This window comes from Drosophila miranda (genome assembly GCF_003369915.1).
Source record: "Drosophila miranda strain MSH22 chromosome Y unlocalized genomic scaffold, D.miranda_PacBio2.1 Contig_Y1_pilon, whole genome shotgun sequence".
In the NCBI taxonomy this organism is placed as follows: Eukaryota; Metazoa; Arthropoda; class Insecta; order Diptera; family Drosophilidae; genus Drosophila; species Drosophila miranda.
The window spans coordinates 52,842,779-52,858,733 of NW_022881603.1; the positions used below are offsets into that span (position 1 = coordinate 52,842,779).

The 15,955-nt window shown below is 48.2% G+C and overlaps 1 protein-coding gene and 1 long non-coding RNA gene across 2 annotated transcripts; one reads left to right on the top strand and one right to left on the bottom strand.

The window, feature by feature from the left end:
• Nucleotides 1-11,649: 11,649 nt before the first annotated feature.
• LOC117189657 lies at nucleotides 11,650-12,236 on the bottom strand. Its single transcript, XR_004473504.1, has 3 exons — nucleotides 12,197-12,236; nucleotides 11,807-12,125; nucleotides 11,650-11,738 (listed from the first exon to the last, which is right to left on the bottom strand). It is a non-coding gene; the product is annotated as an uncharacterized LOC117189657 (long non-coding RNA).
• A 2,109-nt stretch (nucleotides 12,237-14,345) lies between these two features.
• Nucleotides 14,346-15,470, top strand: LOC117189645. The gene is made up of 3 exons (XM_033394765.1): nucleotides 14,346-15,031; nucleotides 15,102-15,239; nucleotides 15,297-15,470. The coding sequence occupies exons 1-3, from the start codon at nucleotides 14,817-14,819 to the stop codon at nucleotides 15,334-15,336; spliced, it is 393 nt and encodes a 130-aa protein (XP_033250656.1). The 5' UTR covers nucleotides 14,346-14,816; the 3' UTR covers nucleotides 15,337-15,470.
• Nucleotides 15,471-15,955: the final 485 nt, after the last annotated feature.

A 15,955-nucleotide genomic window follows, 5' to 3' on the forward strand; every position in this document is an offset into this window, starting at 1 on the left:
CAGTATAGGAACCCCCCCATACTACCGATCATACAGCCGGAGCCAGCGCGTGCACCAGTCCTGCCCGATACACCCCCGACCAGCTCGAGTGGCACCGCCACACACAACAATCGTTGTATGTGATATGCTACATTTATCTTATTTTGGCGCCCAACGTGGGGCCCGATCCGGCTTGCCCCATTTAAAGAAATAACTTGGTCAAAAGTAACACCTGACTTTTATCCTTGCTAGACCGTTTTTTTTGCAACTTATCCAGTGGATACTGTGGATCCGTGTAAGCTCATCATGGCCTACAGGGCCTAGTATCGTGCAGGGTATATTGGCGTGCAGTAGGTCCGATACACTGGAAGTGTTATAACTTATATTGGGTATAACTCCGTGGGTCGAGCTTAGCCTATCAACTAGTTGAAGATTGTTATAGGAGCTAAGCGAGAACACTACTGCAGGAAAGGAGAGCGCATTCCAAATCGTTTATGATGAAATTCTACGAAGATTGCCCCTAATTAACTGGGTTTTGGCTGTCCCGAGGAACCCCTGAGAAGATTACTGAGGTTGCAAGCCTCGGTAAGCCTAGGTGACATCGGACTCCCATACTACCTGATGATTAGTGGAACTAATCCAGCACCTTTCTCAGCCCCAATACTTCTGATCTGACCTTTTAGATTTCGCTGGATGAGGGATTATTTATCCTGCCACGGATTAACTTGTGAGGCAGATTTCAGTTATAAGTAGATTACCCTATTCCTGTCCCTTCCCTACCCGAAAACAATGCAATCCGCTTTACTCTATTCCTACCCAAAAAACGATTGCATGGCTCCTAAACTGTTTTGATATCTACATATCTATTGACTGTGACTTTTTTTTTGTATTATTTTTTTTGCATTTGCTATATATATCTAATATATTCATACTTGGTGGTGCCCAAACCGAAATGGTAGTGTCTCGTAGTACGGAGAATTTAGCCCTCTCAGAAGACACGGGGAAACATTGCCAAATTTGCTCCGAAGTAATCGTTTACCAGATACAACTATTGTCGGCCAGTTGTGGGCACACCTTCCACAGAGTGTGCTTCACCGCTAAAAGTGGTAACAAACGGAAGTGTCCCACTTGTCAGCAAGAACTGAACATCACATCGGCCTCAGCTGAGAATCTTAGTCCCATTGGTCCGTCTACGTCTAGAGCACGAATGCCATCTGTTACTCAGTCCCTTCAGACTAGAAGTCCAAGCAAAAGAGTTGAAGCGTTAAGCCCTCTTGAGATGGCTAACTCAGAGAATGCCAACAGGTCTCCAATCTCCGTCGACCCTCAACAGAATCAGGCCACTATGGCGGAAACTATACAGCAGTCCATAGTGGACGCGATTAGAGTAGCTATGGTAGAGCAAACCCGAATTTTGGCGACCAGCATGGCTGATCAAACTAACCGGCTAGTTCGAGCCATTTCCGATGGACTTCAAAGTACGGCATCTGTACCCTCCCCGAACATAAATGCAGCTCGGATGCAACCGGTAGCAGAACTAGAACAGCAAACGATCGAGCAACTTTTTCGGCTGTCCACTAGTGAACAGGTACCAGTGCCGGGGATTAATCAATCGGGAAATAGTTCGTCACCCTCGAATTTGGGGCAAACCCGTAATGTTGGCTCAGGAGTTTCCACAGGTTCCTCCGCTTCATCCCTTCGGGCAGATCGTGTTAGCCAGATAATGTCTAATTGGAAACTGCGGTTTACGGGAAAGGCTGGTATGTCGATTGAGGACTTCATTTACCGTATTGAAGCACTTACAAAGCAAACTTTGGACGGTAACTTTGAAATAACAGCTCGATACGCCAGTAACCTCTTTGATGAAAGCGCCAGCGAGTGGTTTTGGCGGTATCATAAAAGTGTCCCTGAAGTCCGTTGGGCAGATCTATGCCTAGCCTTGCGTGGCCAATTTAAAGACGATAGAACAGATAGGAATATCAGAACAGAGATCGAATTAAGGAAACAGCGACCAAACGAGTCCTTTGATGATTTTTATGGCGTAATTGCCGCATTGGCAGATAAACTGTCTGAGCCCATGTCTGAGGCAGCCTTGGTTGAGACACTGCGAGCAAACCTTTTGGCTGATATACAGCATGAAATTTTATATGAGTCGGCTGCGACGGTGAAATCCTTACGTCACCTGGTCCGAACGCGAGAAATATTCATGCAGTCCGTAGCTAAAACCAAGCCTCCCCTGGCGGCCCCCCGAACGATACCACGCCGCCAAGTCAATGCTATATTAGACGAATCTATTGCCCCGGATAGTGAAGAAGTAGGTGAAGAAGAAGATCTGGAAGTATCAGCCGTAGAGTTCGTCTGTTGGAATTGCGGTGGCAAAGGCCATCGATACCAAGAGTGCATGGCCGAACGTAGGGTATTTTGCTATGGTTGTGGCAGGGCCGATACTTATAAGCCTAGTTGCAGGAAGTGCAACCCCCACACGGCAAAAAACTCGTTGTCGCGTGCACCGCCGAAAAGTGCACGCAAACAACTGGTCAACAAAGCGACCAATACCGAGTGATCAATTCTTCTCCTTCCACTGACCTTATTATACCAGACGTGTCAAACAGCGTATACGCTGACCACCTTGCTAGCCCTCCAAATCGATCCCAGCGCCGAAGAAGCGATTTTAAGAAACATTGCAAACTTGAGAAAAGACTGCTCTTAGCTTCTGTAGTTGGAAAACCAAATGATTAACGACCCCATGCTCAGATTATGCTTTTTGGTAAACCAGTCATAGGACTAATGGATACTGGAGCTTCAGTTAGCTGCATAGGGGGAAGTTGCGCGTCCGACGTTATTCGGAATAAAGTCCAATATAAGCCGCTGTCCCTAAAAGTTAGAACTGCCGACGGAAAGAGCCAAAGTATAGTCGGCAAAATTTCCGCAAAAGTCACGTATAGAGGGGAATCCAAGGAACTTTGTTTTTATATTGTACCTTCCTTGACGGGTAATCTCTATTTAGGAATCGATTTTTGGACGGCTTTTGAACTTTTACCGTTGCACTTGATGACACAAAATTTACGTATTGAAACCTTAGAAGACCCCACAATGAGGGCGCTTCTGCCTTCACAGCAAGTATTACTACAGGAGGTAATAGCTCTCTTCCCATCTTACTCAAAGCAAGGTCTAGGAAAGACCTCTGTAATCACTCACACGATCGAGATACCCGACGCAAAGCCCATTAAACAACGCCACTATGCGGTGTCACCGGCAACGGAGAAGCTAATGTACGAGGAATTAGACCGAATGCTGAAGCTTGGGGTTATACAAGAATCGGTTAGTTCGTGGTCTTCGCCCGTAGTGCTGGTTAAAAAGCCTGGCAAGGTTAGATTGTGTATCGATTGTAGGAAAGTAAACTCGGTCACGGTAAAGGATGCATATCCCATGCCCCTTATAGACGGAATCCTGAGTAGACTACCGAAAGCAGAGTTCATCACAAGCATCGATCTAAAGGACGCGTTTTGGCAAATCCCTCTCGATCAAAAATCTCGTGATAAGACAGCGTTTACCGTGCCTGGCCGTCCCTTATACGAGTTTGTCGTCACGCCATTCGGCTTAACCAACGCACCCTGTACCTTGTCGCGACTTATGGATAAAGTCATACCAGCCCATCTACGGAATGAAATCTTCATATATCTTGACGACCTCTTAGTTATATCCGATAATTTTGAGCACCATCTGGAGGTGTTGTCCCTGGTCGCATCCCAACTTTCCAAGGCCAATCTTACTATAAATGTGGAGAAAAGCAAATTTTGCCGGAAAGAAGTTATATATTTAGGCCACGTGATTGGTGGTGGGAATATTCGCACTGATCCTGACAAAATAGCCGCCGTTAAGGACTTTCCAGCTCCCCAGTCGATCAAACAAGTTCGTCGATTTCTTGGAATGACAGGCTGGTACCACAAGTTCATCCAAAATTATGCAGCTATTAGTTCACCCATATCAGATACTCTGAAATCTAAGCGCAAGTTTATTTGGACTGACGAGGCTCAGCTTGCTTTCGAGTCATTAAAGTCCCAAATGTGTTCCGCGCCAGTTCTACATAGCCCAAATTTCTCCATACCATTCTCAATACACTGTGACGCCAGTCATACCGGCGTAGGGGCAGTTCTAATGCAAGAAAACAACGAGGGCGCAGACGTACCAATTGCTTTTATGTCGAAAAAGCTTAACAAATGCCAGAGGCAGTACACTGTAACTGAAAAAGAGTGTTACGCTGCGGTTTTAGCCGTAAAAAAGTTCAGGGCATACATTGAGGGCCAAGAATTCACAATCATTACAGATCATGCCTCCTTAAAGTGGCTAATGTTGCAGGCTGATCTTAGCTCCCGATTGGCTCGCTGGTCCTTAAAGTTGCAGGGATTTGAATTTAAAATCTTACACCGAAACGGGAGTGATAACATAGTCCCCGATGCCTTGTCCCGTACGCACTCAGAAGACTTGTCCTTCTTGGCAATTGATAGCATGTTGGTCGACCCTGATTCTCCTGAGTTCAAATCCCCAGAATATCAGTCAATTAAAGAGAAGATTAGGTTGAACAGTTCCCGATTGCCTGATCTGAAAATCAAAGATGAACGCATCTTTCGGCGTGCGGAACATGCCGATGGAACCAAGATCACAGACGATTCCTGCTGGAAACTTTGGATACCCCCATCCCTTGTAAAACCCGTCCTCAAAGCTGCCCATGAGGATCCCTTGTGTGCCCACAGTGGGATAAATAAATCCCTTGAAAGACTCAGGCGATCTTATTATTGGCCAAACTTAGCGGTGGATGTCAAAGAACTCATAAATAATTGCCATATCTGTAAAACCACGAAACATCCATGTCAACCCTTAAAGCCACCAATGGGAAATACGGGCTTACCTTCTCGATTCTTTTAAAAATTATTTGTAGACTTTTTAGGACCTTATCCGAGAAGCAAGTCAGGAAATATTGGCATCTTTGTCGTGTTAGACCATCTGTCAAAATTTCCATTTTTGAAGCCCGTACGAAAATTTACAGCTGATTCCATAAAACGCTTCCTGGAAGAAGACCTCTTTCACTGTTTCGGGGTCCCCGAAACCATCGTAAGCGATAATGGGGTCCAATTTAAATCTCACACTTTTAACTTCTTGCTTGACAAATATAATATCTCTCATGTCTATACTGCCTTTTATTCTCCTCAAGCCAATGCTTCGGAGAGAGTAAATAGATCCGTTCTGGCGGCCATAAAAAGTTATGTTGACCCGGATCAACGTAATTGGGATGAGAAATTAAGCAGCATTTGCTGTGCACTTCGGTCTAGCCATCATTTAGCCATAAGCACTACCCCGTATCGGCTTGCTTTTGGACAGCATATGGTAACCGATGCCAGTAGCTATAAACTGATGCGTAACCTAGACATGTTAGAAGATCGCGGTGTCCAATTTTCGCGAGAAGATTCCTTCGACATAATTCGCAGCAAAGCAAAAGGCTCTATACAGGCCCAGCACTTCCGAAATGCCAGATCCTATAACTTACGAACGAGACAAATTTCCTATAGGGATGGACAGGAAGTATATAGACGTAACTTTCAGCAAAGCAATTTCGCTAAGGGCTTTAGCGCAAAGTTAGCACCAACCTTTATAAAGTCCCGAGTGCGCAGGAAGCTAGGAAACTGCTATTACGAACTTGAAGATCTTCAAGGCCGCCTTGTAGGCAAATTTCATACCAAGGATATAAAACCTTGACATGAATTGTTACAAGCGCGGATCCCACTTTGGGTGTCCCACCCCAAGCGTGATTTAAGTGGGGGGGATTATGTAGTGCGCTTGTTGTAAGAAAAAAATTGTTTGCATCGACGTCTTAATTTTCCCTAAAATTATGCTACGCGAATAGGCTAAGTCTTCTGTTGGGTCCAAGAAAGCTAAGCTTTTAATACGCCATCTACTGGGTGCGCTTCGTCACCGTGGGCTGCCCATATTATTTTGTTTGGCTGACGTTTTAATCGGCCTCCTCCTCCCACTGTCATTTTGACAAATCGAAAAGAAAAAGGGAAGAACGAGGGGATGAGGCCTTGATTTCCGGGAGAAGCAGCTGGCTCTCTCCTCGTGGTATCCGAACAGTACGGACGTACTTATCCAGCTCAAAAAAAAAAAAAAAATTAATAAAAGGTAAAAATCAAATAAAAGTTCGTGGGAGATCAGCACGATCCGCCGGCCTTTCGGAAGAAAGACCCCATCCACCCAGACGAGAAACCAATCCCCGATCCACGGTGCAGAGGATGGTGCGAATTTTCTGACGATCGCCCCAAAGCGGGCCACCGTAGAGTTGGGAAGCTCCACCCAACGCCCCAACGCCCTCCGCCAACGCGGTCCACCGTAGAGTTGGGAAGCTCCACCTAAAGCCCCAACGCCATCCACCACAGCGAGCCCTTCAGCAGTTCCCGAGCTTCAGCGCCGACAGAGAGCGGCCCCTCAGCCGTTTCCGAGCTTTAGCGCCGGCAGCAGCGAGCTCTTCGCCGCCCCAACGCGAGCCGTCGCGACCGAGAGTGGGCCATCCAGCCACCGGGCCAAGAGCCTTAAACAAAAAGTGCCAAGTGATCTTCCTTGCCAGGAATAACCAGACCCGTCCAAGGAAAAAGAGACCCTGACCCGAATTTTTTGTGTCACCGTGCTTCGCCCTAACCTAAAAGCCAGATCATGACATGTGAAGGTTAAATGTATTAAATAAACCCCAACGGAACGGGCAGAACTCGTATGATCCTCTTGTGGCCCATTGTGCGTTTATTCCCAAAGAACTTATGTGCGCTTGTTAGGCCGTTGACCCCTTTGTGCATATAAAACGAAACCAGCTGCTTGGAGCTTTTTCCGTGCGCCCACACCTTGGTCTATGGATCAAGACCTACCCCAACGAATCTAAATAAACGAATAAATATTGAATAAAGTATAAAATATAGAAGTTAAAGATGGAATAATTTGATTTATGAACTATATATGCTCAAAAAAAAAGCCCTAAACAAAAAGAAAAAGAAGATCAAGATAATCTGGTGTTAGCCGTGGTCATGCGTGTGCATGTGTGTGTGCTCTCTCTCTAAAACTTACAGGTATTCCCCTCGCCGAAAGATCTTTTGGACGTGGCCGGAACATGAAAGTACGTAAGTGAACAAACTCCCAGTTAACGTTTATAAACTTTTAACATAAAGAGACAAAAGAAAAAACCATACATGAGCCCGGTCGCCCGTAGTCTTTGATTTTTCCCTAAATTATGTTGGAGCTTTTTTTGTTGTAAAGAGGCCTTAAGCCCACGCAAAGCTCAAGAGCTTTGGAAGCTGTAAGCTTTAGCGCAGATCAGCGGCAGCAGGTGCTTCACACCTATGCGACGGTGATTAGTTACCCTTACTTTTGCATTAATACAAAAATACCGAAAATGAAGAAATCTTAAATTACAAAAGTTCCTACTTAAATATTCATTATTATTGTTATTATTCGTTAAATTATTCCCAGTACCCTACCACCTGTTTTTGAGATCATATATTTTATTCCTATTATTTAAAATTATTATTCCTATAGTTTTAATTCTCTTATTGCCCTAGCTTATACTCACCCCATAACTATCTATCATTTTCCTTCTACCCATGTATTTAGCTTTAGGCACTATCGATAAAAATAAATATTGTTAAAGATTTGGAAATGAATTGTTAGAAGATTTTTGTTTAGGAGCCATGCAGGGATCGATGAGGGAGAGTGAGGTATGACCCCCGGCGAGAAAAGGGATCATCCATAAGCCATATTTTCTTCGGAATTAGGATGATCAAGGTTGGGAGGGCCATGGCTGTTGCATCCAACACCAGCACAGCTACCCGTCGGTTCGGATATGCAACGCGGAAGCCCACTTCCCTGTCCCCTTAATTCCTTTGTCCCTTCTAATTCCCCCAGCCTCCTCATCCTCCTTCCCTAACACTAGTCATACGGTCATACGCAGGGTATCGCACGCGAAAAAAAATAATAATAAGATAAGGTATCGACGCGAGCACGTATAGGAAAGGACCAGTATAGGAACCCCCCCATACTACCGATCATACAGCCGGAGCCAGCGCGTGCACCAGTCCTGCCCGATACACCCCCGACCAGCTCGAGTGGCACCGCCACACACAACAATCGTTGTATGTGATATGCTACAAGTGCCACTCGGTCTGCTGCACCAAACCAACAGACAGATGCAACGTGGGCGGCCGGACCAGAGCCGCTCGCCATCAACAACACCATCATTGCCCACGATGCACTCCAATACACACATCCAGCCAATAAACAACACACAGGGGGACAACAGAGCCGGCCGGTATACAGCGTAATGTTCGCATTGCGTTTGTTATGCCCGCCGGTGCTCCGTTGTTGTTTGTCCTCCTGTTAGAAATAAAATAAATATAATTAATATGTTTATATGTTGTAAATGTATGTCAATTATCGTTTATTTTACCTTGTCTGCATCAATGTTCTTGTTGTAGATGTCAATCCTGTTGTTTCCGTAGTTTTTGCATGTCCGTAGATAGTTTGTCCATAGTTTTAGTTACTTGCCTGTGATATTAGGAATAAGTTTTTGTAAATTAATGTAGTTTTTTCTGTAGTTAATTGTACATTTTTCGTAGTTTCTGATTAGTTTTACCTTTTTCCGTCCTCTTCTTCCCAACCTATCTGCCATTCCCATAATTCCCCTTGACACGTGGTATTACCAAAAATACCACGCAAATACCAGACTTTGACCGATAACACAATAAAAAGCCATTTCAAACTTAAATGCATTTCTCAATGCCCAGTGTGTTATCGGTCGCAAATTCGGCAATTTACGCCCAGCCATATCCTCACCCACCCACCCCCCGCCCACTACAAATGCCACTAAATGCCAAATGCGGTTGTGCAGGAATAAAATGTACACTGCCAACCTTCGCCACTCTGCCAAATGCCCCAACAAAGCCATTTAAACCGCCCACAAGATGCTATGCGGTCGACTCTTCGGAGCGTCTCGCGCCCGGATCGTAAGATCCGGAAGTTTAAAGTATCCGGGCGGTTATACGGGAGCAGGCAAATTTCCCCCTTCCCATTCCATCCCCCGCCAACAGAGCAGCCAACACAAACAGCACAAACATAAGACACTGGCCATTAACCAACGACAACACAGACAGCCACTAAAACAAACGGCCAATGCAAATTCTCCATTGCCTACTTATCGGTGCTGCTGCCCTCGGACCACTTTCATCTCACTCAATATTGGGGTGAGTGAAAGTGGAACCGGGGGTGAGAGCACCGGTAAATGACGATCGGCGATCGGGCCTTTCGAGTTGAGGGGGAGAGTATGGGAGTTGGCGGACATGTGAGAGTTCCACCATGAACCTCGTCCGCCACTCTCATCTCGTCCGCCCGCTCGAGAGGTCGCGATCGTCGGACGTTTGAAAACCGTGTCGTGTCGTGTCGCTTTTGATTGTTCTGTGCCGTGTCGCCATAGGCGTTTTTTCTGTGTGGCCCTGTTCTTTTTGTGGTGTCTGTTGTGTGCCGTGCCGTGCCGTGCCGCCCTTCCTCCACCACACCCATTACTATCTATGACAAGCTTTTGTTCCCGTCCACATCACAAACCAAAAAGAGATAACTGTGATAGACGAGAAAACAGAGAATAAAGGTGCCAATAAATACATTAAACACAAACACACACACACAAGAGACTTTTCAATTAAAAACAACAAACAGGCAGCAGATCGCCAACACACAAACCAACAGCCAGCCATGACCAGAGGAATGGCCAGACGAGGTTCGAACAGACGCCACAGCGACGGCGGCAGAGCGGCCCGCAGAGGCGCCCTAGCAGCAGCAGCAGCCAACAACACAAACACCGCCAATAGCAGCAGCAGCAGCAGAGCCCTCGGCGCAGGCGCCAACACCAACGCCCCAGCCAATGCAGAGCGCCGACGCCACAGCGACCCAGCGAGTGAGTACCCAGCCATTGCCATGGCCGATATATCCACGGCCATAGCCACTCCCCCTTGAGCCCCATCACATCAGCGGCAACAGCAGCGCCAATACCAACCGCAAATCCCGCAACCCCGACAAACACAAAAGAGGGGCCCAACAAGACGCCACTTTTCCCGCCTCTCACGCTCTCGGACGCACAAAACAGTTCGGGAGTAACGGGAGAGGGAGAAGACAGAGGAGAGCCGGCAAGCCGACGAGAAAGAGCGGGCCAACGGGCCGCCACGTACACACACACACACACGACCGGATCGAACCTGTTGCGAGTCGAACCTGGTTCGAGTTCGAGCAGCGGGTCGATCCGTGCCAATGCCCAGCCTGCACAAATGCCACCAATCCCACCAACACCAAAACGACGCCGCGCCCTCATCGACAGTGGGAGTGACGATGAGGGTGAGGGTGAGAGGAAGCAGGCTAGACGACGGGGCCGCCATCACCAGCAGCGGCCGCCAATTGGGAAGCCGAAGAAAAAAAGGCAGACAATGGAGGAGCTAGAGGCTATTGTCCAGGAGCAGCTGAGGCAGCACGAGTTGAGGGAGCAACAGCAGAAGCAGCAGAAGCAGCAGAAACGGACGGCAGATGCAGCCAACACCAACACAGTTGCCGATCCTGCCACTACGCCGCAATCTGCACAGCCAACACATGCCCCTGCCCCTGCCCATGCCCCTGCCACTACTATAAATGCCAATAGCCAGACCCACAGCCATCACCAACATCGACAGCAGCCAATACATAGACAATTACCAGCCATTTACACAGACAATACCACAATTAACAATAGAGATAATAATGACGCCAATACAAATACAAATACACCTGCCAATACAAACACCAACACCACCACCGCCATCACCATCACAAACACCCCTGCCACTACCACCGACGATGACATCCGTCACGGCGAATTCGGGCATCAGCCCAGCCAGGATCGTGGGTTGAGGATCCTCATCCGAGGACTCTCCCACTCCACGCCGCCGAATTGGATTCGCAGCAGCATGCTGAACGAGGGGTTCACGGTTCGGTTTGTGAGGGTGATCACCGATCGATTCGATCGCAGCCGTCAATACAACCTCTTCGAGGCTGAGATCGCCCCCAAACCGGACCGTGGCCAATACGACGTCTTAAAGGTGCGACGCATGGGTGGGAGGCCCGTCACGGTTGAGAGACTTGGAGTCTCCCGTGACCCCGCCCAGTGCCATCGATGTCAGGTGTTTGGCCACACCCGCGCATACTGTAGACGAGCTGCTGTCTGCATGAAATGCGCGGGTGGACATCTGACGACGGAGTGCAGCAAGCCAAGGAACGTTGCTCCCAAGTGCGCCAACTGCCAGGGCGCTCACATCAGCGCCTACAAGGGCTGCAGCGCCTACAAGGGCTGCAGCGCCTACAAGGCAGCCAGGCAGCGGCTCGTGGCCCACTGGGTCGCCAGGGATGAGGAGCATCGCAATCAGCAGCCACAGCCAATCCAACAGCGACTACAGCCAATACAACGTAGCCAGCAGCAGCCACATCCACAGCCACTCCATAATCCGCAGCAGCAACGCCAACACCAACCGGATCGGCAGCATCGGCAGCAGCATCGGTATGGCGACCAGCATCCCCAGCCATCGACCAGGGGGCGCCAATACCAGAGGGTCCAGCCGATGCAGCCGATCGCGAATGATGCTCCGACGCCACGACAACACCAGCAGCAGCAGCAGCCAGACGTCCAGTGTGATGGCAGCTGCGCTCAAAATCTGCAATTATACGAACAGCAAATAAAAGAGTTGGAAAGGAGGATTAACCAGATGGCAGAGCAACTCACCAAATTGGCTGCAGCAAATGGCAAGGGCAGAACAGCCATGCCCCCACTCCAACCAACAGCAGCAGCAGTTCCTGCCCCTCTGCCAATACCATCAGTCGCCGCCAATACAGCAGCAGCCATATCGGAATCAGAGTCCGACATTGACTGCGACGCGACTGAATTAGACGATGGCGACGACGACGAATTGACCAATCACGATCCATTTGAGGTGCTGGATGGCCTGGGCGAAATATGGAGGGCCCAAATCGCCAGCGCACGCGAAAGCATGCGATCGGGCGGCGCCTGTTAATGCGCCCAATCGTTGATCCAGAGACAGCCACTGCAACAAAGAAAAACCGTCAATTCACGACAACACGAAAGACGGCCAAAACACATGAAAATCACACGTACCTGCCAATCACCAGACAGAGCTGACCAACAAGAAGCTGCCTCGCCACCAACATTGACAATTTCCTGCCAATTGGGCGGAAAAGGAGGCCTCTTTCTGATGACGCTGCCACCACACCATCACTATGACGTCACGCAAATACCTGCTCACAGCTGCCATTCCAAACGACGACGCAGATGCTGGCGCCTGTTGCCGCTCCACTGGGTCACACCCGTCTCTCATGCCAATTATGTGAGGGCGGGATGGCCTGGTGTTGAGCCGCCGGACGCCAGCAAATCCTGCAAAAGAAGAAGAAACAGGAGGGAGAAGCAGACAGCCAATACGCAAATACTCACCTGCAAACGTCTTCACGCCAACACAAACCAGACAGGGGTCGCCAGCAACTACATCCAAATCGACGACAGGCACCTGCAAATAAAGACAAATTAAACCACACGCCAAAACAAACACCTCCTCATCTGGGTCTCCCACTTTTGCCCACGATGCACGCCATCTCCAAGTCCAGCCATCGCCACTAAAGATCCCAGGTGGTGCCACTAATTCCTGCACAGGGGGACAGCGGAGCCGGCCGGTATGCGGCGCAATGTTCTGCATTGCGTTTGCCATGCCGGCCGGTGCTTTGTTGTAGTTGTCCTCCTGTTAAAAATAAATGATATTTAAGTATGTTTATTATCACAACGGGCCGAAACCGGCCTAAGTGTGCTGGGCTCCGAGCGAGCTTGGCGGCCGTCTCTACCTAACCTAAGTATGTTTATTGTTGTGTAAATGTATTGTAATTATTGTTTGTTTTACCTTGTATATATCTCTGTAGTTTTGTAGTCCTTATTTGTAGTAATTGTAGATAGATTGTCCCTAGCTGAAATGTAATTTAATTAATTTTAGTTATTTATTTTAGCATAATTACCTTTCCTTCTTCTTCTTCTTTCCCAACTATCACCCATTCCCCAATACCTGACAAGTGGCAACCCAAAAATACCACGCCAATTAGAAAAATACCCGAGCCGATAACACACAAAAAAGCCAATTCAAATTGCATTTCTCAATGCCAGTGTGTTATCGGCCGACAACTTCGGCAATTATGCCCAGCCAATTCCTCACCCACCCCCCACCCACTTCAAACGTCACTAAATGCCAAATGTGCAGGAATAAAATGAACACTGCCATCCTTCGCCACTCTGCCAAACGCCCCAATAAAGCCATTACAACCGCCCACAAGATGCTATGCGGTCGACTCTTCGGAGCGTCTCGCGCCCGGATCGTAAGATCCGGAAGTTGAAAGTATCCGGGCGGTTATACGGGAGCAGGCAAACTTTCCCCTTCCCATCCCATCCCCCGACAACAGAGCAGCCAACACAAACAGCACAAAGAACACACAAGAACACTAGCCATTAACCAACGACAACACAGACAGCCACTAAATCAGGAAAGCCATTAAATTTCCATTGCCTACTTATCGGTGCTGCTGCCCTCGGACTACTTTCATCTCACTCAATATTGTGGTGAGTGAAAGTGGAACCGGGGGTGAGAGCACCGGTAAATGACGATCGGCGATCGGGCCTTTCGAGTTGAGGGGGAGAGTATGGGAGTTGGCGGACATGTGAGAGTTCCACCATGAACCTCGCCCGCCACTCTCATCTCGTCCACCCGCTCGAGAGGTCGCGATCGTCGGACGTGACAAAACCGTGTCGTGTCATTTTTTCGTGTCGCCATTACCGTTTCTTCTGTTGTGCCCTGTTCTTTTTGTGGTGTCTGTTGTGTGCCGTGCCGTGCCGTGCCCCCTGACATGACAAAAGTCCCTTCCCCCCCCCCACCACCACTACTACTACCGACAAGCTTTCTGCTCCCCAATAAATAACATTAATGTAAACGCCAACAAATAACATTAATTTACATATATAAACACAAACCAACTAGAGAGGTAATTAGATGCAAGTGCACGCCTACGTTGCGCACACTCGCCCGCCAGTTTTGCTACTGGCGGAGTTTATTTTCCAGCTTTTCTTATTACCCTTACATTGGCAATTTACATTTAAGCTTAACTTACAACAATAATGTGATTTTGAATTTTTGCGGGCAATTGACATTAACATTAACATTACATTAACATAACATCTAGAGACATGTTTACATTCTATCAGTCTGTCAGCCCTATTTTGACATTCGCAACAATTGACGTGCATTTATACAAACAGGTGGTCACAAAGAGATGAGTATTTGGACAAATTGCAACATTAATGACATTTATAGACTAATTAAATCCTATTTATTTTCTATTTCAGGTACTGGAGGATCATCGTCGTCGTCTGGAGCAGTGTGGATGACACAGGGCGCATCCGCCTCAGCGCTGGATGTGCACGTGTGTGTGATGCAACAGATCACGCATCTGCGGCAACAGAATTGGCAGAGGCTGGATCCAGGAGAGGAGTTGGCGTGAATGGTGATGGTGTTTGGCGAGCGACTCTGGTCTGGCCGCCCACGTTGCTTCTACCTGGAGATCTGGGGATTGGCACTGGTCCGGCCAATCGGGGTGCGTTGACCAGTGGAAACGGCCGCAAATGAGTGCGAATTGGCTGCATCCGAGTGGCTGCTGGTCCGGCCACCCAGGATGCACTGTCGATGTAGATGGAGATGGAGCGCTGGCCAGAGTCATCTGTATTGGCTGGCCTCGTCGTTGCATTGCCGCTGCTGTTTTTTGATGATGATGGCGTGACGTCATGGCCATCGGTTGACGGCAGCGTAATCGGAGGGGCGTCCGAATTGGGCCCAACTTGCAACACAATGTTGCGGTTGGTGGCGAGGCAGGTACTGGAGAGGCTGATCTGTGAGTGTATTGTCAGGTAAGTGTGATTAGTAAAAGAATTGGCTATTTTGTGTTGATGCGTGAATTGATGTTTTTCCTTCTTTTAGCGGGAGCCTGGATGTTGATGGCGACGACGATAGGGCCTTCAAATTTCGCCCATTTGGCAGGAATTGGATGGCAAAATTGACGAGGCACCTGCTGGAGAGGCATCTCTATCGGAGGCGTGGCAGGTACATATGTTTTGTGTGAGTTTGGACCATTTTGTGTTGAAGTGTGTATTGATGTTTTTTTTTTCCTTCTAGCGGCAGCCTGTGGACTGGATGTTGTTGGCGACGGCGATAGGGCCTTCAAATTTCCCCCATTTGGCAGAAAGTGGATGGTGAAATTGGTGTGACAACTGCTGGAGAGGCATCTCTATCGGAGGCGTGGCAGGTACGTATGTTTTGTGTGAGTTTGGACCATTTTGTGTTGAAGTGTGTATTGACGTCATTTTGTTTTATTTCAGTGGCTTCTCTGGACCTGTGCGGTGAATTGTCAGGAGAGTCGTCAATATATTCCAAGAGTCGTCAAATTAGCAGCAAAAGTTTGGACTATTTGTCGTGGCATCTGCTGGTGGGGCAGCTCTGTCGATGGCGTGTCAGGTGAGTATGTATTGGTCATTTTTCATTTTTCGTGGTTAAGAGTTAATGGTTTCCATCAGTTTTTAGTGGCTGCTTTAGGAACGTCTTTTGGGCTCAGTAGTCAGAGTAGAAGCTATCGTGGGCGTCTATGAGCTCCGCTATCTCGTCGTCAAATGAGTTGTCGTCCGTCCACAGGTCGTCGCCATCGTCGCTGAGTGCTTCGCAGTCCATATCAGAATCCTCCGATACGGCTGCGGCGTCAGGTTGTGTATTGGCGGCGGGTCTTGTAGGTATTGGTGCTGCTGGTGTCTGAGTTGGAGGATTGGCCACTGCTGAGCCAC